The sequence below is a fragment of the Alligator mississippiensis genome, chromosome 7 (genome assembly GCF_030867095.1).
Source record: "Alligator mississippiensis isolate rAllMis1 chromosome 7, rAllMis1, whole genome shotgun sequence".
Taxonomy (NCBI): Eukaryota; Metazoa; Chordata; order Crocodylia; family Alligatoridae; genus Alligator; species Alligator mississippiensis.
Window position 1 is genome coordinate 30,435,832 of NC_081830.1, and position 22,155 is coordinate 30,457,986.

General features: G+C 47.5%; 1 protein-coding gene across 2 annotated transcripts in view; it reads right to left on the reverse strand.

The window, feature by feature from the left end:
* The window catches only part of SLCO2A1 (solute carrier organic anion transporter family member 2A1), a 103,474-nt gene that overhangs the window by 25,239 nt on the left and 56,080 nt on the right, over window positions 1-22,155 (reverse strand). For both annotated transcript variants that reach the window (XM_014604594.3, XM_006263940.4), the window contains exons 4-6: window positions 19,414-19,551; window positions 12,595-12,757; window positions 2,506-2,724 (exon numbers count right to left, since the gene is read on the reverse strand). In XM_014604594.3, the coding sequence (XP_014460080.1) occupies window positions 2,506-2,724; window positions 12,595-12,757; window positions 19,414-19,551 (520 nt within the window). The remainder of the gene's footprint in view (window positions 1-2,505; window positions 2,725-12,594; window positions 12,758-19,413; window positions 19,552-22,155) is intronic.

Sequence of the window (22,155 nt, forward strand, 5' to 3'; positions counted from 1 at the left end):
AAAAAAATCTCCTGCCTGAATTTTATAGACAGACTTCCTTTCCTGCAGAAAAGTTAGGAAGTTGAGATTACTTACTAGAATACAAAAAGTTAAATTTCCAGTGTTGAAGTGACTTAGGAGCCTCATAGATCTATTTTGAAAAGAGACTTGACTTCAATGGGAGTTAGGCACAGGGCAGGGAACAGAAAGAGCAGCTGATCTGGCAGGGGAGCAGGATCAAAGAGGCACTTGGGGAGAGTGCGGGACTATTTGTGATGTGCCTGCCAAAAAAAGATTGCCCCCCTGCCTGCCATGCACTAAGGCATATGAAGCACATGACCCCCCAGCCCAGCTGAACTCTTGTATCACTTCCCACTGCAGTTTTCAAGCAGGTGAACTTTCAGATGGCAAAAATACGATAAGAGTGCCAAAAAATCGCCTTCCTATCTCCATGAGAGCAGCAGCTCTTCAGAGCCTGTGACCCCTGCCTTTGCAGTGCCTGGCTGCCATCTCAGCAGTAGAAGTGTCAGTTTTAAACCCCAGCCACAGACTTTATGAGCCTTAATTATGTTGCAGTTGGCTCCTGAAGGGTATATGGGATCCATATGCATATAATAAACATAATGAACAGGAGGAGGAAGGCCTCCAAGACGTTTTTCCTACTGATTTTCCCCCCTGTGGATGGGCCTAGTGGTTTCAGAGAGCAAAGGGAGCATAAGTTCCAGTTCATGGATTACTGCTGGATGCTGGCTGGCTCTAAACGATGGCCAACTATCCTGCTCCTTCCTGTTCTAATACCCATACCATATTATCACAAAATGCAATGAGAACAGCTGACTAATAAAGAGAGAGGCAGTCACAGAATTTCTATGTAGGGCAATCTCATTGTAGTATCATGCAGCAGTGAGCAAGACATGACCAAGGACAGGGCAAAACATCAGAGGTCCCTGCTCTCCACAGCTTCAGAGGGTGCTAAGATGGCATTTGGCTTCATCTAAATGCTGTGACAGACATTTTCCTTGCTAGAGACTGCCACTCTCATTGTGGTGTCTGATTGTTCTGAGACCAATTTGTTTCCTGGGGAGAGAGGTCCCTGATGCATCTCATTACATGCCTCAGGCTTGGCCTCTGTCTTTTTGTAAAGTGCTGGGTTTAACAGGTACTTATTTATACCACTCGGACATTGGGCTGGTAGAAAGCCAAGTGTTCCACAGCTTCAGACAGAGTCTCTCCAGAATTTCATAGAATCATAGAAAATGAGGGTTTGGAAGGGACCACATTAGTCTAACCCCTTGCTCAAAGCAGGACCATCCTCCAACTAGATCATCCCAACCAAGGCTTTGTCTAGCTAGGTCTTAAAAACCTCCAGGAAAGGAGACTCCACAACCTCTCTGGGTAGCCAATCTAGTGCTTTACTACCCTCCTTTTGAAATTTTTTTTCTCTAATATTTAACCTCAACTTCCTTTGCTGCAACTTGAGCCCATTGCTACCTGTTCTGTCATGTGCCACCACTGAAAACAGTCCAGCTCCATCCTCTTTGGGACCACCCTTCAGGGACTTGAAGTCTGCTATCAAATTCCACCCTCAGTCTTCTCTAGACTAAATAAGCCCAGTTCCCTCAGCCTCTCCTCAAGTCCTGTGCCCCAGCCCCCCAATCATTTTTGTTGCCCTCCGCTGGACTCTCTCCATCTTGTCCACATCCTTTCTGTAGTGGGGGGCCCAAAACTGGACACAATACTCCAGACGTGAATGGACTGTCTAGAGAACCTGGTTGAAAAATAGCTTCTGGTTCCACAGAAAAATTACTATTATAAGGGAAATTTTGAAAGTGAAAGCATTTCTAATTGCACTTGATCCTGCCTCCTTGCAGGTGGTTGGACCCCATGATCTCTTGAGGTCTCTTCCAGGCCTGTTTTGGTGATGGTACCACTGATACAAAATGGTGCAGCAGTGCCTTATGATTACTGTAATTTGGGTCTCTTATATACCTATTCCTTTCTTTGGGTTGGCTCTTACTCATACTACAGCTCCATTGAGACACCACTTTCTGTCCTTTTGGCAAAGTAAGAGCGTGCATCACAGGTGTTACTGGCTGCGGGCAGACAGCTTAGCCCACAGGGGAGATTGGGAAGATAAAACACATGAACAAATGAGTTGCCATTTTGAATCAAAATATTTTGGGTTCTAGACCCCTACTTTTTTGAGAAGCTAGCATCACCTTCTGTGAAAAGATTTCACCTTTTTTTGAAGAATTTTAGTGGATGAAAATACATTTTCAGAGAAATATTAGGTTATCAGTGCCCCAATGTCTATCTAGCCCAAGTTCATCATCAGAAGTATCACCACTCCCATTAAGTGCCCTGTTCACCTCCCCATTGACCTTTCAGCACGCTTCACTCTTGCAAAGTTTCCTGTGAGGCTTTACAGAGGAGCCTTCCTAGACAAAAAAAGGGTGGAATCTGCTTTGTAAAGTTCGAGCTCTACAATGTCACACAGACGAGGTCTGTTCTAGGAAAAGTACTTACCAACATACAGGGGAGAGTTGTTTGCCTCAGCGAAATCATCCACGTAGGAGATCCCAAAAGGTTGAATGGGAACAGTTCCAATTCCAGCCAGTAGCTGAGCTATAACCATTATTGCCCATACACTACTGGCCCCTTTCTGGGATGTCTGGGTGATGTTTGAAGGTGTCTGAAGCTTCTCCACCTTTTGGCAGAAATCAGCTTGGACCTGGCTCTTATTACCTGAAACAAGAATGGTATGAACATTATAAACCTGATTATCCACTCACTGCATGGTATGCTTGGCCACTGCATCTGATCGCCTCATGGCGTACCATCCTCTATGCCTCTGTTTTCCGAGAGGCTGATTTGGTGTCACTAGGGGCATAATTAGTCCTGCAGAACCTTCCTGAGATGTGACAATGCATGAAAAGAAAATGGCACATACTTCCCCAGCACTCCCAAGAGCACAGATCTCCCTCCCTCCCTCCCAACGTGTGCCAAATCCAGAAATGAGGCATTGAAGTCAGTCGGGGGAATGCCCCACTGCTGCTTTTGAGATCTGCCTGGGTTTGGTGTATGTGGGGTAGGGTGGGCTTCCCAGAGGCACTCTCAGGAGAGCCACATATGCAGTCTGGATACAAAGAAAAAAGAGTTTGGTTTGATAAAGCACAGGTCAAGTTCACAGAGGTGGCTTTCTTATTTGTAAACTAAAAGGATCAGATGCACAGAGAAAATAAAGTCCACCATGCCATTGGTACAATTGCTATTTGGAGAACTTCATCCAATGGTTGGTGATGGAATCTCTTCTCAGCAACTCAGAGCTGAGGCTGAGCTAAAGGTCTAGGCACCTCTTAAACTTTCCAAATGGTCATGCATTCTTTGGAGCTAGAGTTTAACTTGAATTCCTCATTTAAAAAAAAAAAAAATCAGCAGCTGTCATCACATTAGCACATCTTCAAGGAATAGCATTCTGTTAACTTAAGGTATCACTGCATACAGGGAATCAAGTGTGAAATTTATCTGAGCTTTAGGGACAGTTCAATTAGAGAAGAAAAAACAATGTCTCCAATGTTCTACCAGTACTAATAGCAAGATACCCGGTGTTCACCTACCTAGCACTATTGCTCCAAGTTATATGTTAACTTTTGACTGGGGACAAAGGATTATTCTCTCAAAAGCCTAAGGAAAATCGATCCAGTCTATGAATCAAAGTGTTTGCAGGTTCCATTTTAAAGCAAGCAAAACATTAAGGAATATCTGGGGAGAGGGAAATCCAAAGCCAGAGCAAAATAAGGCATTACAGAACACACATAACAACCCCAGTGCACTTATCATTAGCACTTTCCATACTACTTCCTTATTCATGACACTTTCACCATTCCCTTCACCTCTTTTTAGTTAGTGAAATAACTTTGCAGCTTTTCTGTCCTTAGAGGAAAAAGTAACAGAACCAAACCAAATGTCTGTCAAGTGGTCAAGGGTTTTTACTGGCATAATGACTGATCATTTCCACTAGCCACAAAAATCCTCTAGCAAGTTCCTTTGAAGGCCATTCTGTATGGAACTACCTTTTTTTTTTCCCCTGTGGCAGGGCACCTTTGGTGCCTGCCACTTTAAGGGCTAGAATTGAACAACAGAGCAGCCTGCAGGTGGCTGCACTCCCAATCAGGAGTCACATGGGCAGCAGAAAGCCACCTGATTGGGAAGTGGGACCAGCTGCTACATATAAGAGCAGGGTTGGAGCAGCAGGGCCAGCAATTTGCTGCTAGCAGCTGGAGGGGGTCCATCGCCCGACTGGAGCTGCTGGTCACATAACATCTTGGAAGTATGGGGCAGGAACTATGGAGATGGCAGGAGGTTCCTGGTCCTGGGGCATGACCAAAAACTATACCCTGCTGGGATTGCATGGTGTGGTGGGGCTGTTCATGGTGGGGTGGTCCCCAGGAAATGCCACACTAGTTGCCTCCCTAGTGAAAGGTGAGTATGGGGTGCCTTATAGCCTCAGCCCCTACAACCTTGTGGGCAACCCCAGAGTAGGGACAAGCATGGGTCTAGACATCATCATCAGGCCTGAAACCCAAGAGGCATAAGGCCCTGAGGTCCCAGTGAAGGTGAGGGGGAGGAGTGGCCTCAGTGAGGGGGGAGTGTAATGATTAGTAGGCTACATAGAGTAGGGTCCATATGGGCATCTGAAGGACTGTGCAGAGAGGGCGTAGAGCAGGGTCTGCATAGGCGGGCCTGAAGGGCTGTGCAGGGGCATGTAAAGTACAGTCCAAGTGAGGCCTGAAGGACTGCACATAGGCTGGCCCCAGGAGTTTGATGTGTGAGCCCTAGTGAGAAGACATGAGTTTAGGCTCCAGTGAGGGGGCATAATGGCCAATGTAAGTCTACAAACACCTGAGGCCACATTTGGGCCCGAGGCCAAGTGGTACAGCTAAGCAGGGGAGCTTGATGATTTCTGATGCCATCTACAAGGCATGGGACATGGTGTAGGGAAGGTTGGAGCCATGTACATCACCTTGGGCATCAAGGCATAAAATGAGCAGCCTCCTGCATTATTACATCTTCTTTTATACACCAAGTTGTGGCACGTGAGACAGGGCAGACTGCCCTAGACAGGTGGGCAGGCTGACATTGGGACTGGCCTTGCGATAGCCCCCTGTCACATTTTCAAAACAAAAAGACCCTCCTTCCCCACTGTAGATTTTACTTGAAAGAAAAGCAAAAGTCATAGAGCCAAGGCTGACTTCAGCAAACTCAGGCTTTTAGTCAATGACGCACTGCAGAGTAAGAGATTGGCGAGATGGGAGCCCAGGAAGGGTGGCTGTGCCTTAAGGAAATGATCATTTGGGCACAGAGGAAGACAATCCTAATGTGGGGGAAAGGGGCCAAGAGACTTCCCTGGCTGACCAGAGAAATCCAGAGCAGCCTAAGGGCAAAAAGGGGGGCATATAAGCAGTGGAAACAGGGAGAGATTACTGAAGAGGATTATACCTCCTCAGCTCGCAGTTGTAGGGAGGCAGTTAGAAAGGCCAAAGCTACTGTGGAGCTGAGGATGGCATCCCAAGTTAAGGATAACAAAAAACTGTTTTTCAGATATATAGGGAGTAAAAGGAAGGCCCAGGGCGGAATAGGACCTCTACTAAATGGGCAAAAGCAATTGGTGACAGACAGGGGGGACAAGGCTGAACTCCTCAATGAGTTCTTTGCCTCAGTGTTCCTAAATGAGGGGCAAGACAAGGCTCTCACTGGGATTGTAGAGAGACTACAGCAGGGCACCAGACTACCAAGCGTTGACCCTGAGATGTTGCAGAGTCACTTGGAAGGATTGGATGCATTTAAGTCGGCAGGCCTGGATGAGCTCCATCTGAGGGTACTGAAGGCACTGGCTGACGTCATTGCGCAGCCACTGGCAAGAATATTTGAACACTCATGGCGCACGGGCCAGGTCCTGGAGGACTGGAAAAGGGCCAATGTGGTCCCTATTTTCAAGGGGAGGAAGGAGGATCCAGGCAACTATAGGCCAGTCAGTCTCACCTCCATCCTTGGCAAAGTCTTTGAAAAGATTATTAAGGCTCATATATGCAAGAACCCAGCAGGAAAAATTATGTTGAGGGGAAACCAGCACGGGTTCGTAGCAGATAGATCATGTCTGACTAATCTAGTCTCTTTTTATGACCAGGTTACAAAACACGGGGATGCAGGAGTAGGGGTTGACATCGTCTACTTAGACTTCAGGAAGGCCTTTGATACAGTATCCCACCCCATAGTGGTGAACAAGTTAAGAGGCTGTGACTTGGATGATTACACAGTCTGGTGCGTGGCAAATTGGCTAGAGGGTCATACCCAGAGAGTGGTGGTGGATGAGTCGGTATCGACCTGGAAGGGCATGGGCAATGGGGTCCTGCAGGGCTCGGTCCTTGGACCGATACTTTTCAGTGTCTTCATCAGTGACTTGGACAAGGGAGAAGTGCACTCTGTCCAAGTTTGCGGATGATACAAAACTGTGAGGAGAAGTGACACACTGGAGGGCAGGGAACAACTGCAGGCAGACCTGGACAGTTTGGACAAATGGGCAGAAAACAACAGAATGCAGTTCAACAAGGAGAAATGCAAAGTGCTGCACCCAGGGAGGAAAAATGTCCAGCATACCTACTGCCTAGGGAATGACCTGCTTGGTAGCACGGAAGCGGAAAGGGATCTTGGAGTCCTAGTGGACTCCAAGATGAACATGAGTCGGCAGTGTGACAAAGTCATCAGAAAAGCTAATGGCACTTTATCATGCATCAGCAGATGCATGACGAACAGAACCAAGGAGGTGATACACTTCTCCTCCATTGGGCGCTGGTCAGACCGCAGTTGGAATACCACATGCAGTTTTGGGCACCGCACTTCAAGAGGGATGTGGATAACCTGGAGAGGGTCCAGAGAAGGGCCACTCATATGGTTAAGGGCTTGCAGGCCAAGCCCTAGAAGGAGAGACTGGGGCACCTGGACCTCTTCAGCCTCCGCAAGAGAAGGTTGAGAAGCGACCTTGTGGCTGCCTATAAGTTCATCATGGGGGCGCAGAAGGGAATTGGTGAGGCTCTACAGTCACAAGAAATAATGGGGTCACAAGAAATAATGGCCACAAGCTAGCAGAGAGCACATTTAGACTGGACATTAGGAAGAACTTCTTCACAGTTAGAGTGGCCAAGGTCTGGAACGGGCTCCCAAGGGAGGTGGTGCTCTCCCCTACCCTGGGGGTCTTCAAGAGGAGGTTAGATAGGCATCTGGCTGGGGTCATCTGAACCCAGCACACTTTTCTGCCTATGCAGGGGGTCGGACTCGATGATCTATTGAGGTCCCTTCCGACCCTAATGTCTATGAATCTATGAATCTAGTGAGGATTACTCCCCTGCCCAATATTACTGATTCCCAAAGGGATTAGGCACCCAGTACTTCTCAGAATTCTCCTAGGTCTCTATCTGCATCTTCAGATGCCTAAATACCATTAATTTTGGTGCTACATGATTCAGGACCTTTTAAAAATTGCTCTAAAAGGGCAAGGGCAAGGGCATTGTAATGGCACGGAGCAAAGGGTCAGTTTTAATAGGGTTGGCTTTAAGAGCAGGCAGGAACAGACATCAACAGGCCACGTACTGTAGTAAGATAATATGTTGTCTATGCTCACTGCATGGAAACATCCTGAGAGCCAGCTGGGATTTCAGTGTCCCACAGGTCTGAGCAACTCAGCTGTCTAACAGTGGCCAATTCAACTCCCAAATCACTTCACATAAATTCAGTGAGGTCCAGCAGAGCACCTTGAAATCCTACTACCCTCACTGGGATGGAGAGAGGTTAAGCAGCTTCAAGACTGGGCCTCCGTAGAGGAAAAGGAATAATGAGACCGTTTTATGAACACTGTGTACAGTACCATAAATCAAGCCATTGGCTCGACAATCATTGGCAGGATTCATTCACCATCATGGGGCTCCTGCCAGTTTCCTGTCAAATCAACATAGAGTCCCAAAGCAGGGGTGAGGCTTGGGCCATCGTACGGCCCAAGGCATGATTGAGGCAAATGCATGACATCCTCTAGGTGTGCAAGACACATTATGTGATGCATGAATGGCGCAGCAAGAAAGCATCTGAGGAAGCGAGCTACAGCTCATCAAAGCTTGTGCTGTATGTGTCTACTTTGCTGAGTCTATAGGTGCCAAATCTACCCTGCCTTCTACTTGACCTCAGATGAACATGGCTAACAATGTCTCTCAGCAAGAAAGCACAGAGTGGCGTGTCAGTTCAGCTATCTAAATGTATAAGGCCAGAATCAAAAACAGAACCAGAGCGAATGCTCCCAGATCTTCAATGCATGCCATTTGTCAATAAAAAACAATTCTTGCAGAAAAGTCAATGAACCCTGCTCATTTTGCAGCGTGACAAGCTGTGCTTCAAGGCCCCTTGGTAAAGTTGCTGCTACACTTGGGATTTCATACCCAAACCATGATTCAATCTGATAATCAGCCAACGTTAAAACCAAAAATCTTTGGGGGTAGGGAGAAAAGAAGCAGCTACAGATCTGGTTGTAGGCCTGTTTCTCATATTTGTCAGAGGGTAAATCCTGGAAAACCTTTCAGCTCGGCAATATTTAAATAATATTGAATAGAATCTGGGCTTCAGATCAGCACTGACAATGCCAACTTTCCCAGAGCCGAGTACAGCTGACGTGCAATATAGCAAGGCAAGGGGACTTTGTCTTCAGCCTTTCTTACCCTCATGGGAAAGGAAGGAATAGATACCCACGTCAGAAGCCCCAGCTGAAATTAGGGTCTCATGTTCAGAGCTGTATAGGGTAAGAACATAGAGGGTAGATGGAAGCTGTGAAGGGAAGCCATTTACTCACAGTTACAGAGGAGGTTAACTGCAAAGTCAGAACTAGGCCCCAGCTTTCCCAGATACTTACTGAACTGGACTACGTAACTTCTAATGTTTAAGGCAGATCCTTTCCCTACTGATCTGAAGATTTATGTGCCCTCTCCCTTCCCTGCCCATGCACCTGCAGAACACACGAGGAACTGCAGCCACCCCATGAATTTCAGTCTGAGAGAAAAGGGCTGCAAAAGACAGATGTGTATTGAAAGCAGGTGTCTAGTGGCCTTTCTGAGAGGAAACTGCTTTTTAAATTAAACAAGCTTAAGGTATTTGAAGGTGCCAGGATTCTGGTTGCCACATTCTCTCTTCTGTCCTTCCCCATGCAATAAGCACTGTGGGGAAAATTTTCCAAAGCACCGAAATGACTGAGGAGCCTGAATCCCATTGCAGAAGGGTCTTAGGGTCCACCTATACCAGGTCTGCAGGGCTCTCCGGAGTGTCTCTCTCAGGCACACTCCAACTCTCGGCAAGCCCATCCTGGAAATGAGGTGGTAAAGCTGCCATGGGAGGTGTCCCAGTCGCTGCTCCATTGATCTCTGCCTCCCTGTGTGCTTGAAAGCAGCAGCAGGAGAACACCCATGGGAAGGCTCCAGCACCTCCGCTCTAGGATAGGCACATGTGGAACAAGATGTGGTGGCTGAGATGCTTTGACAACAGCTCTCCTGGGAGGTAGGGAGGACATACTTGCATGCCATGAGGAACCTAAGGCCAAGGGAAGTCAATAGGATGTAGGCTCCCAAGTCACTTGTACAAATGGGGCTCAGGCTTACATGTAACAGAGATGATTTATACATTGTGCCCAGCATGGGAAGGGCCACCCTCCTCCTGAACCATGAGTCCCTTCCTGTCTTCAGCCACCACATGAGCTAACAGCCTGTTTTAGCATTGACCGTAGCAGTCTACTGGATTGGGCCAGACTGAAGTCAGGGAACCTGGGGTCCAATCTCAGCTCAGCTACTGACATAGTTTGCAACCCTGAGGGAATCAGTCCATCCCTCTGTGGCTCAGTTTCCCCATCTCTCCAATGAAGAAAGTAGATGGTCTATTTTTCTTTGTAAAGTCCTACATGGGGAGAGCCACAGTACATTGTCTGATGAGCGACAAGTTAATGAAGGGCACACCACTGTGGAAGGAGATTTCACTGAGCTTTATTCACGTGCCTCTCCATTTAATTTTATTAGGTTACTCTCTCTCTACTTAATTAGAGAATGATCAGCAGTAATCATTTTCAGAGTGGGATATTCAGAGGAGCTCAGTTCCCATTTCACCAGCAAAATATGTGGTGAAATGGAGGGAGATCTGACTCCAATTTGCTGAGTACTTCCATATGAGGCCTCTAGTTAGGTGCCCAAAAAGGGGGGTGGGGAGGGGAAAGTTGTGTTCTCATTGAACCCTTGCTCAGATTGAGGACACTGATCCTTTGAAAACCTAGCCCCAGCAGGAAGAATTTACAGATTCCCCATTGGCACTGCCTCAGCCTGAATCAGTACCACTCAGAGCAATGCCTTTTGTCATGCAGCTGACGGGGCTTTGGCTGGCAGTGTGTGGTTTAGGATCACTGCCTGGTAAGACCGGAAATGGGGAAGTGCTTGCACAGATGGGAGGCAAAGCTGATTACATGTAGGGAGATTTTGGATCTCTGCCCCTCTGTGTTCCAGGATGTGCACATGGAGAAAAAATTGCACAGAGCAATGTCACCCTCCCAGCCAAGACAACTACTCTGACATCAGGCTGATACTTCTGAAGGCTCAGCCTTGACAAGTAGAGAGACAGAAGCAGGAGGTTGATGAGGAGACAGCATATCCAAGCATGAGTCCCTCAGTACTTCTCTGGCATTGATCCAGTTTGGCATTCACTTAAGCAAAAAGACACGGTAAGCAAGTCATGCATGGAGATGGCAGTGAGCCTTGGGGAGTGCTGGAAGATGTCAGGGAGGAGGACCAAGAGATCTGAAGGCTTTCCAAAGGCCTAAAATGCTCTGGCTGTGACACACTGCAGTTATGGTGAAGGAGAAGGAACACAGATAAAGTCATAGCTGTGCATTTATGCCGAGCATCCTACAGCGCTGCCATCCTCAAGCCAATCCACAGTGTCCCCAGCAAAGCCTTTACTCAATGGTAATGCCTCTATACACCCCTGTGCACATTAACTGTCACCCCAGGGATAAGCGTACCAAAGGTTGAGAAACTATGCTCTATTTGACTCCACGGGGTGTACTAAATGTCTATGATAATTGGGGTATGCCAAGTATCTATGATAATTTATAGGATGGTAGCGGCTAGAGGCCACAACTGAGATTACCTAGTACACACAAGTGATAATCTATCTCTGTAATATCAATAGACTGGGAGAAGATACATAAGTGAAGCAAGCAGGGGTGACTGGTGCCTCCTGAGCTGGGGGGGCACAATTTGTTGGTGGGCCTGGGGTTGGGCCAAAAGCCCCATATCCACTCCTATACTTCTGTACTGCGGGTTAGTGCCCCCCACCCCAACACGCCACTGGCCTGCGTGGCAAAAAAAACTGCTCCATCTCAAGTGGTGCTGAGTTGGGTGCCAATCTCAATGGGGGCACGTGTCCCCCTGTGCCCTCCATACCAGTCACCTGTGGAAGCAAGTTGTTTAATATCACAGAGAAAAATCAGTAGCAGAGTCAGGAACCAATACCAATTTTCTTCATCACCAGGCCAGAACCCCAGGATCACATGGCTGCCCTGTGAATAGGTTTATCTGTGGATCATCTGATTTTAATAGCTTAAACAGTTGGCTTGTTTTTTTCCCCCCTAAATTGATCATTAAATGAAACGGAATTGCCAACAGTAGCACATACTGTATTTTTCCCCCCATAAAACCCAGCTGCTGGAAATTGGAGTGAGCATTATATGTGAGGAAATACAGTAATAGCAGTTTCTGCCACTTTCCAGGCAAAAGTGAACGTAAAGTCTGCACAAGATTCACAGGGAGTAGAATAATGAATAGGTTCTTCTCCCTTGCTGCTACTACTTAGTTACTTACCACAAGAAAAGATCTTTTTTCCCCTTCATTCTGCCTTCCAAAAACAAGGTTCATATTTTATTCCGGGGCACCATGCATATGAAAAAATATGGTACTCACTCTCAAGCCATACACAGTTTTGGAGAAAGCAACTCAAGCTCTCTCCATGATGTGAAAAAGCAACTTTGTTTCCACAGATATAGTTTGGAAAACAAAAGTGCAGAAAACACTGGGGGATATGGAGCCTTGCCACCACGCTGCCTTCAAGGAGGAGCTTATGCATAAAAGGTGTGGAGCGACTCAACAGCAGGAGGCAGGGAATCAGAGAAGATAGGCGAAGCCCTAGGGCAGCAGGAGGGAAGGATAAATAAAATGAAAACTAAAGGCTGGAATTCTGTCCCACCTATTAGGTACCTAAATGCATTAGTAGCATAGGTGAGTATATTTGTGCTAGTGTTAGCTACCATGAGAAACAGCAGTGACCAAGACACAATGGCAGGGGACTCACCATGTTCTAGCAACCAGAATACCAGCTTTCCAGGGCCCCGGGTATGCACTGTGGTTGTAAAACCCATGCCATTGCAATTACACTGCCACTGCTACCTGTTCTGGCTAGATTAAGCTAGCCAGCACGTGTTACCTGCTTTTTGCTATGTAGGCATATCCTGAAAGACATGCTCCAAGCAGAAGTCAAATTACTTACCAATCTCTATTCTGCTGTACTGGTATGGCTCAGAGAGGAAGTGTGGAAGGGTCACCAGGAAAGCCCCCAGGGCCAGCAGGAGGCCACCGAAGCCAATAACCCGTGGGCGGTGAACTCGGCTGCCAAAGTAGCTGACAAAGATGATGAGGATGATGTTGCCGACCTAGGGTGGGGAGGGCAAAGGGAACAAAACAATTAGCAGCAAATTAGAGAGCTCATCAACAAAGCAGGGACCTTCTCTGGACTTGATTTCTGGTCTATTTTATCTTTGGGACAGGCGTTGTCTCCTGCAGTGTGCATGTGCAACAGGTAGTACAGGGTCTATTCTTGGTTGAGGAGTCTTCATGCTCCAGGGCATTTGTACACAACATGGGTTTAATTCCACCTAGACCGAAGCAGTGGTTTTAAAAAAATACTGCTTCAATTTAGGGTGAAGTAAACCCCCGTGTTGTGTACACCCATGTCCACTTGATCCTTATCTGCCTCTCCAGCAGCAGGAAGGGGAGAGCGAGCTGCTGACAGGCAGAACGGTCCCTGAGCTGCCCGGGGGGAGGGGGGTGTTGGTTGGTTGGTGCTTCCCTCCATGGCAGCAGCAGCACCCCTCCAGGCACCGGCCTGGGCAGTCCCATGGGGCACCGCAGCAGCAGAGGGAAGCACCAGGTCTCTGTGCAGCTCAGGCAGGCAGGCTCCAGGGCAAAAAAAAAAAAAAAAAGTATCAGGCTCCCTGCTTTTTTGTGTACATTTGTTTCCTTCTGTGGAGCCTGCTTTCTCAGGCTGCTGCCAGGCTGCTGGCATAGCCCCTGAGCTGCACGGAGCCTGGGACTTCCCTCCACGGCTAAAGGGTAGGAAACTAAAACTCCTTGGAGGTGTTTTACTTTGCAGCACCCCAAAGTCATTTAAGGTGCATTATGCCACCAAATGTGCTACAGCAGCTGGAAATAACGTGCAATACGCTGCTGAACGTGCAAACAGAAATGCCATTAAAGTGGTGCAAAAGGCAGCTAATCCACTTTAAACCCACTTTAAAGTGTCGTCTACAAATGCCCCCAGTCCTCAGCATGAAAAGAAAAAGGACAACAGATATCAGTGCAAAGTGCATGAGAGACTGGCGACTCCTGAATCTGGGGGGCACCCGCAGAAGCCGCCGATGGCGGCAGCCCTGTCAGGGGGGGCACCAGCCCTGCCGACAGCATCAGTATCAGTCATCGGGGGAACACCAGCCCTGTCGGGGGGGCACATGCACCCGGGTGCACCCCCTACCAGTCTCCTATGGCAAAGTGAAAGAGATGAGGGAGATGTTATCAAAGCCTGCCCACTGCTGGTCGTAGCATCTCCTCTGACCAGGAGCAACCTGGTACTTGAGACTGATGGAAGTGAGAGGAAAAGAGAAAAAAGAAAGGACAGAGTGGGGAAGGGAAAGCAGAGGGATGACAGCAAGAAAGTATAGTAGGGAAGAAAGAAAAGGAGAAGAGAGAATGATGGAATGAAAAGCTTAAAAGAAGGGAGATGTATGAAAAGACAGGTCCATGGGAAAGTGCATTCACCAGATGCAAAGCAGCAAGACCTTGCTCTTCTGCTTGGGAAGGGTATGAACTGGTTTGGCACTGGAGGAAGGTCTGTAGTGATGAACCCTTTAGGCTCTTGCTATGCATGGCTCTTTCTTCTAAGTACCAGTCTCCACACCAGGAAAGCCATACTTGTCACCAGGGACCCTTTCCCCAAACGTTATGTGTTAGCAAGAGCACCCAGCAAAGGCCCAGTGATGGCTCAACTGGACTGAGCTTCTGTCGCTGCTCTGTGTCAATTGTTTAAATGTTGTAGATGTGCCCTGCAGAGTAAAACATGCACACAGATGATTTTATAGGACAGTATTGGGGCTTACAAGCAGAAGTTCTCCAGCTTCCCTCAAAATCCAAACATGGAGCATTTGAATCTCAGACTTGGTTGTTACAGTCTGGGGAAGTTCTACCCAAAACAGTCCCGATTTAGCTCTTCCCCAACTGCTCCTAAGAGAGATGGACAAGAAGGCACAAAATCTGGATCCCTGGAAAGTTTGAGCCCCATTTACTTAGTTCTGTTGCTGATGGTTCAAAATGGGCAGCTCATTCTACCGAGCATCTGAGCTGCAATTCTCAGGCCTAGCAGACGAGTTATGTAAAGTTACATTTACGTGGGTTTTGCCAGTTTGAGACAAAGCTAAACATTAGTTCAGTGCTGTTAATTGCGTCTAAATATCTTTTGCTTTATATATTTACATGGCCTCCTTTGGTTGTCTCTTGTGGTTCTTGATTCTTGGAACTGCTTTAACAGTAAACAAGAAAAAAAAATATAATCCCAGAGACAGGCAGGAGAGCTTGCATAAAAACATTACATAGCACTGAAATGAAGACAAAATTGTTGTCTGCAAGTCTACATTCTTTTAACAAGATGGCAAATATAATCATGTCAAGCCCTTGCAGTTCCTGCTGGGTCATGGGATTTTTCTAGAAGCTTTCTGTGTCCCTGGGATCCCTCTGAGTATGAAGTCTCTGAAACAAAGAGTGACATCTTTAACAGGCAAGATGTCCTTAGGGTACTGGTGTGTCCCCGCTGGGAATGGCAGCACGTTTCCAGGATTTGTCACAACAGATCAAGGGTGATGAAGGCACATACATTGCAAGCTGGTTACATGGCACAGTTGGACTGGACCCAATACATCTGAGTGAATCTGGGCCTGTGGCAAAGCCCATTAAAGTCAATGGGGAGTCTCTCATTCTTATTGGTGGACTATGGTTTTCTTCTAGAGTGCTCATCAGGAAGGGGAACATGGTGCATTACTACAGTGGACATTGCAAATCCATACTGCAGCAGATGGCAGGAGTCACCTGTGACCCTAAAGGCTGAGGGGGAAATTCTTAGGAGTGATCAATAGCAATCTAGTCTTACTTGGGGATGGTCCTACTTTGAGCAGGGGGTTCGACTAGATGACCTCCTGAGGTCCCTTCCAACCCTAACTTTCTATGATGCAATGAAACTTTCACTGATGTCAGTGGTAAAACTCTTACTGACATTAAAAGCAGCAGAGCTTTGCTGAGGTTGAGTGCTTCTGAACAGCTCGTTCTTACAGCGTACGGTTAGACAAGGAGTTGGGTACCTAATTCCCTTAAACCCTTTGGAAACTGCAGCCAGTAAAACTCATTGGCTCAGAATCCTAAACAGACACAAGGAACAATGAGCAGAGTGAGCTGGGCTCTGGCATTTTCCCCAGAAAGAGCTGACTGAAAACTAGTGCGTCTCTTAAATGTGATTAAAATATATGGAGCCCCATTGGGCTGGCCCTACTCTGGCTGGCCCTTAGGCACTGGCATAATGATCATGATGAATGAGAATACAAACAAAGAGAAACTGCACTTTGCTTATTTTACAAAGTGAACCTAATTATGCACAGTAGGGTGTATCTATATTACACCACTGGTTATGCAGTAAGGAGGAAAAGACCTTCAAAACTGAGCAATCACTGACTGCAATTTCCTATACAAGAACTATGGAAAAGAGATGGGCCTTAACAGTTGACAGATACGGGCAATATCAGACCAGCAGAGAAAATAAATTCCAGAGATTACAACCTTCCTGTAGGTATGCTCTGTTCCCAGATAATTCAGTCTAGGGTTTGCTAGCTGGATTGCCCCCATCTGACTTCAGAAGCAGATGCACAGTTTTGCTGATAGTGAAAGAGATTAAAATCAAAAGCAAACAGGAGACCAAAGGAGTCAAAGAACAGGTATGATATGTTAGTAGATATGAGGAACATGAAGAAATGAATAGGTTCACGCTGCACTAACAGTTTCCAAAGGGTTTTCAAGTGCAGCCCAAAAATACAGTGTACTGAGATAAACTAAGTTAAGGGAGTCTGCCAGAAGTCACTAAGGTAGAGATCACAGTGAGGACATCCAGAGTCAAGAGAAAAAGGTTATAAAAATCTGGCACATGTAAGGAAAGGTGCTTTTGGGCACTGGTGATTTCAGAAAGAACCAGGGACGTACTCCGCCAGGACAGACATGTCCCTGAGGGAGATGGCACCATGCACACCTCAATCCCTTATCTGCAAGCTCCCCTGTAGGCTACCATGGGCCAGATTTTCAAAACAGAAAAACACTCAACATATACCCAATATGCTGAGCTCCTTGGGAAGTCTACCCTCAGCTATGGGTACAAGGCACTGGAAATCAGAACTCTTTTGAAAGCCTGATTCCATATAACCTACACCTTTCCAAATGACACTTCCAGATCTAGCCCATACAGACACTAGGTAAGAGCAAGAAACTTTACCAATGAGCTGGTGCTACATCTGAACCCCTGTCTGGATGACTCCACAGTTATCTCGCTATCCCAGCAGAGAATATTGGAGACAGGGAGCCAGCTAGCAAGATTGCTAGAGACAAGGCCTATCTGCTTGAGCAGTAACCAAACCAGCACTTGAAAGGAAGAGAACCACAGCACTCATACTGGGCCAAATTAGTCTGCAGAGAACAAAGGAAGTAAAGAAAAATGAAAGAACAGAAACAGGGCATCCGACCAGTGCTACATACCTAGCTAAGGCTTGTCTGAAAATGGCTGCTTTGCCATGTCAAGGCAAAGTAATTAAAGGTAAGAACCTGTGACTGGAAGAGACTTCCCAGATCACAGAGTCCGGTCCTCCATAGTCCCAGGAAACCAGCTGTCCACAAGCATCTGCAAGAACTTCTACTCTGAGCCATCCTGCATACCAAGCCATAAGGGACCATATGTGGTGACACAGGCAAAGGGCACAAGAGACAAGGGCACTGCCAATGGCTTGCTGCTGTGACAGGAAAGGTGTCAAGTGAATGAACACAAGTTAAACTGCATCAGGCTCCTATGTGCACACGCTCATTCAGAAGCACCCTCCTCAGAGGAAGCTACAGCAAGATAAGCCAGTCTAATCTCGCTGAATGAACGCATTGTCAGCCAGCCGATTCACTCCAGCTCCTTGCCCCATAGACAAGCTCTGATCTTCCACCACGCTAGCTGAGAGCTGATGTCCCATAACACCACACTCTGCTTTTGTGCCATGACCTGCATTGCAACATAACTTGAATTTCCCCAATTTCTGCTTCCTACTGATGGCGCCAAACATATAATAATTAACAGACCTGGTGGGATTTTTCTGCAAGAATGAGCTGTGCATGTGAAGCTGTGCACTTTTTTTTTTAATTAAGCACCTTTGAGGTTTTATGTTTTTCCTTCTAGGATCAATTATGGCCCATGCCAGAGAGCAGCCACTTGTCAAATGTCAGGTTTAAATCAAAGCTGTTCCTGGCTTTGAGTCATAAGGAGCCAAGTTATAACTTGAAAACAGGCAAACTGAAGCCAACCCAGCTATGTTGTGTTCCCACAGCCCACTGCCACCCAGGGAATAAAGCAAGTTCAAGGTGAGTCTGGACTTCAGAGGAAGTACAAGCTGAGAACACTGGGAAGGTGTGTGCTCAGGGTCCAGGTAAGTTGATGGCCTTGGTCTCCTTTCAGTGATAACCAGGAGGAGCTGAAGAGACCCGGTAGACACAGGGACTGATTCATCATCCCATTGGTGCTGGGACAGTTTATATCTTCCTGATGCTGGAGTTGCCAGAGCCAGTGAGAATTTGCTGCAGACTCTGAAGGCCACCCTTTGAAGACAGCAGGATACTCAAGCATGTGAATAACTAAGCACATGCAGAAGGCACCTTGCCGAGCCTGGCTCCTAACCTTGTGCTTCTGCTTCAATGGTTTTCCCAGGGATGTGGAATTGCGAAGGCTCAGGTCTGTGCCTGAGACAGCTCACCGTGTCTCCCTGTCATCCAGCCTATCTCCCTTCCACCTCTGCCCACCCCAGAATACTTCACACACCCAGACCTGCTGCAGAGGTGACACATGGTTGACAGGATTGGCTCTACACCTGGGGGCAGGCATCTGGGCAACTGGGGCATTCTCTAGGGAACATTATATCTGCCCTACAGCCCCACTGCACAAGTATACCTGGGCTTCAGGAGTGGCACAGGGGAAAAGAAAATTCAAGCCCATGATTCAGGTATCCCAGCCCTGAATACTTCCTGGAAAATGCTGACAGACCCAGAGTTATAAAAGGAACGCTCTATTTGGGAATTTGGGCATTTGGGAATGCTCTATTTTAGCCTGAAGTGATACAAAGATTTCTGGAACATTTTGATTCACACCAACTTAAAAAATTGGGGATTGCACCTTTAATAAGGCATTGTGCACCGGATGCAGCAGGACTTCTCAGAGCCTGGGATTGCAGTCATCTCAATTAAAACCCTAGTGTAGCCAGGCTCCATAGGAGATAGGCTCAGAAATATAGGTCAGGGTTACTTCCTAGAGACTCTCTATCCATTAGTGATTAAAGTGATCTATCGCCACTACATGTCACCTTGCCACAACCTGGGATTTTAGAGGAAAGAATATAAAGCAGAGGAAGTCTCAGTGGCCCACTCCTATGCACTTCTGTTTATGTTGGCTTGTTTATTGGTCAGACAAGAAGAGACAACTACTGTGGCTGGCCTCCAGTCTTTGTCCAACAAGAGGTAGTGGGTAACCCCTTCCAACTGGTCTAGCCCTTCCGGCTATCCTGCTCCTAGTATTCCTGCTGAACTACTGACACTGGGAGTCTAGGTCATACAGACCAAGACAATGCACTTCTGCTGAGACTTGTAAGCTCTGCTAAGAAAACCTCAAGAGAGTGTGCCCAGGGGTCCTTCACAGAATATAATGCTTCTACCCTCACATCCCCCCAAAGGGAGCCCACTCAAGCATGTCAGAGGCCCTTACCTCATGTAGGCTGGAGATTAAGCCAGAAGAGAGACTGGAGAGTCCAAAGCGCTTCTCAATGGTAGACAGGCTGCTCTTGAAGTTGGCGCTGTAGAGAAGCTGGGATAACTGGAGAAGGCCATGGCAAACCACAAACACCTGCAGGAAGATTTCTAGTTAATACCTGAGAGATGCCCCTGTTGATGCATAACCAAGTTAGCAGCCAGACCTCATGGCTAGGGACAGACATTACACATAAACCGATTTAAACCTGTAACAGAACAGAAGCTCAGTGCACATAAACTAGTTTCGAAATGACTGAAACTGGTTTAACTTAAACTAGGAAGGGGTCTGGGACAGGCATTGCATAAACCAGTTTGACCCAAATCAGTTAAGTCTGATATGACATTCAACCAGGTTTAAGTTAAACCAGAGTCCCCCAGCATCCTAGATACTTTGCAGCCCTGGGCTGTGTTGTCTGCTCCAGAGAACAGGGCTGGCCCCACCCTCTACTCCCTAGCCAGAGCTCCAGCAGAGACTGCAGGCACAGCAGGGTCTGCCTGGATTCCCCCTGCCCCCCTCCTTGCTGCTCACTGTTTGAGTAGGGATCCCCCCCATCTCCCACAGCACGGACCCTAGGCATGTGGCATGCTAGCTAATGCTGAGAGGTGTGTGGGTGTGGGCCCATGGCCAATTTCACTGGAACTGGCAGACCAAACACTGGGGCTTTTTGGAGGTAATCAACAGGTGAGCTGGTAATGTCCCTCCATTCCTCCCTTGGAAAAAGTTCAAACTCTTCTTAAGCAGCTAATGAGAGAAGCTTTTATTTTGTTGATGGGCTGATAAATGCTGTATTATCAGCTGTCTGCTGGCTCCCTCACCTGCCAGGTTTGCAGACAGTATAAAGAAGCAGGGAGAGGGAGATTGAAAAGCTCAGCATCAACAACAGATGCATGCACTGCACACCCCCTCTTTGTCTCAGAGTGCTAGCCCGGGGCTGGGGGCTGGCAACACTCCCACCCCTTGAGCAGGGAGTGGGGAAAAGCCTGGGACTGTGCAGGCCAGGGTGGGAATTTAAATCTCTTCCAAATCAGAGCATCCTGCCGGGGCCTGGCCACAGCCCCCCTCAGCTCACCGCTTTGGAAGGGACAAGAGGGCTGCTTTAGCACCCCCCTGCTTCTAGCCTGAGCCACTGGAGACATGTGCCTGCATTTCTTCAGGCCAGAGGGAATGGCTGTGCAGTTGCAAACTGATTCAGTCTAGGTAGGTTAGACTAACCTGCAAAGATTGAAGCAATTCAGGCTCAGGCTTTTTGAATGTCTGTCCCTAGCACGTGTGAGCTGGCCAATGGTCTTGTTCTGCTCTGGCACAGAACCAAGCCAGCATTTGTGGCCATACCTCCTATGTAAGCTTCTCACACAGTGTTAAATGGCTCCATCTAAGAGTCACCCACATAACTGTGTCAACCAAGAGCCTTCATTTAAGGGTGTTTATTTGCAGGTTGCATGCCAAAGGGACAATTTCACTCCTAGCCTCAGCCAGATTGGTGCCCTACCCTGTTATTTCTTCCCAGCGTCACATCACCACCTGCAGGCAAATCAGGAGATATGATGGGATGTGGATCTGGATGCATCTGCTTTGCTCCTGGCTACTGGCAAAAAGGTACATCCTCTCCTCTGGCCTTATTTTCACCAAGGTTAGCATCATCCCTCCATGACAAGCTACAAACAGAAGTAGTATGTGCGATTGCCCAGTGCCTGTAGAGGCTAAGTGCTGTCAATGGGAGATCATTGCAGGCAGCTAGGTAGGGGTAATGTGCGTGCTGAAGCCCAGATAAATATGAGTGTGTATTGCTTTTCAACTCTTTGACATCTGTCTAGCAAGAAAAAAAGCCCCAAAACCTTCATGTTATCTTTTCGGGTTTCTCCATCTCTCCTTCCCTGCTGGCAGAACATGTCTTAGATGAACTGCCTTCCTGGATTTGTTGCTCTTTTCTTCCTCTCTTGTTCTCCCTCATCCCAGCCCTTACCTATATCAGTTTTGCCATCCATGTACATCTAACTGACACAGTTCCCAAATGAACCCCATGAAGTGCTTCCAAGAACATACTATACTAGATAACACAACGGATTCTTAGAGTCAAGGCCAGTAGATTTGGCTAAGCTGAAAGGGGAACACCATAATGGAGAAAGGAGCCCTGGAAGAAGTGGGTGAGCTGAAATGCCACAGCTGGAAGAAAGCAGTTCACCCAAGTCTTGTTGAAGAGCAACTCATTGCCACCGCAGCAATCTCTGTGCTTCTCTGGCTGTGCCTCTGTAGCTAGGGCACTCTAGGTAGCCACTACTTCCTCTGTAATCCAAATGCTGCCTCTGTGTCCTTGCTCACTGGCAGTCTTATGTTCTTCGTAGAGGGCTGCTTGTGCATCGGGAGATCAGAAGAGCTGGGAAGGGCAACGCAGTCCAATGGACAGGACCCTAGCCTAGGCCTCAAGGAGAGCTGGGTGCTGGTCCCAGCCCCAGTTCTACCACAGCCCTGTGCCCATTTCTACCACTGCCCTACCTCAAGCAATTTGGGACTGGGACTGCCTCTTGTTGGATGTCCATACAAAACCCTACACAAAGAAGCCTTGATCTCTGCTGGTGCCCTTAGTTACTACTTGTCACAACCCAAAGTTGTGGTTTTTGTTTGTGAGTGTGCTTCGGCACCGCTAAATTATTTTCCCACCGATTGTAGCTTTCTTTGCACGGTAGAGTTCTCTGCTGC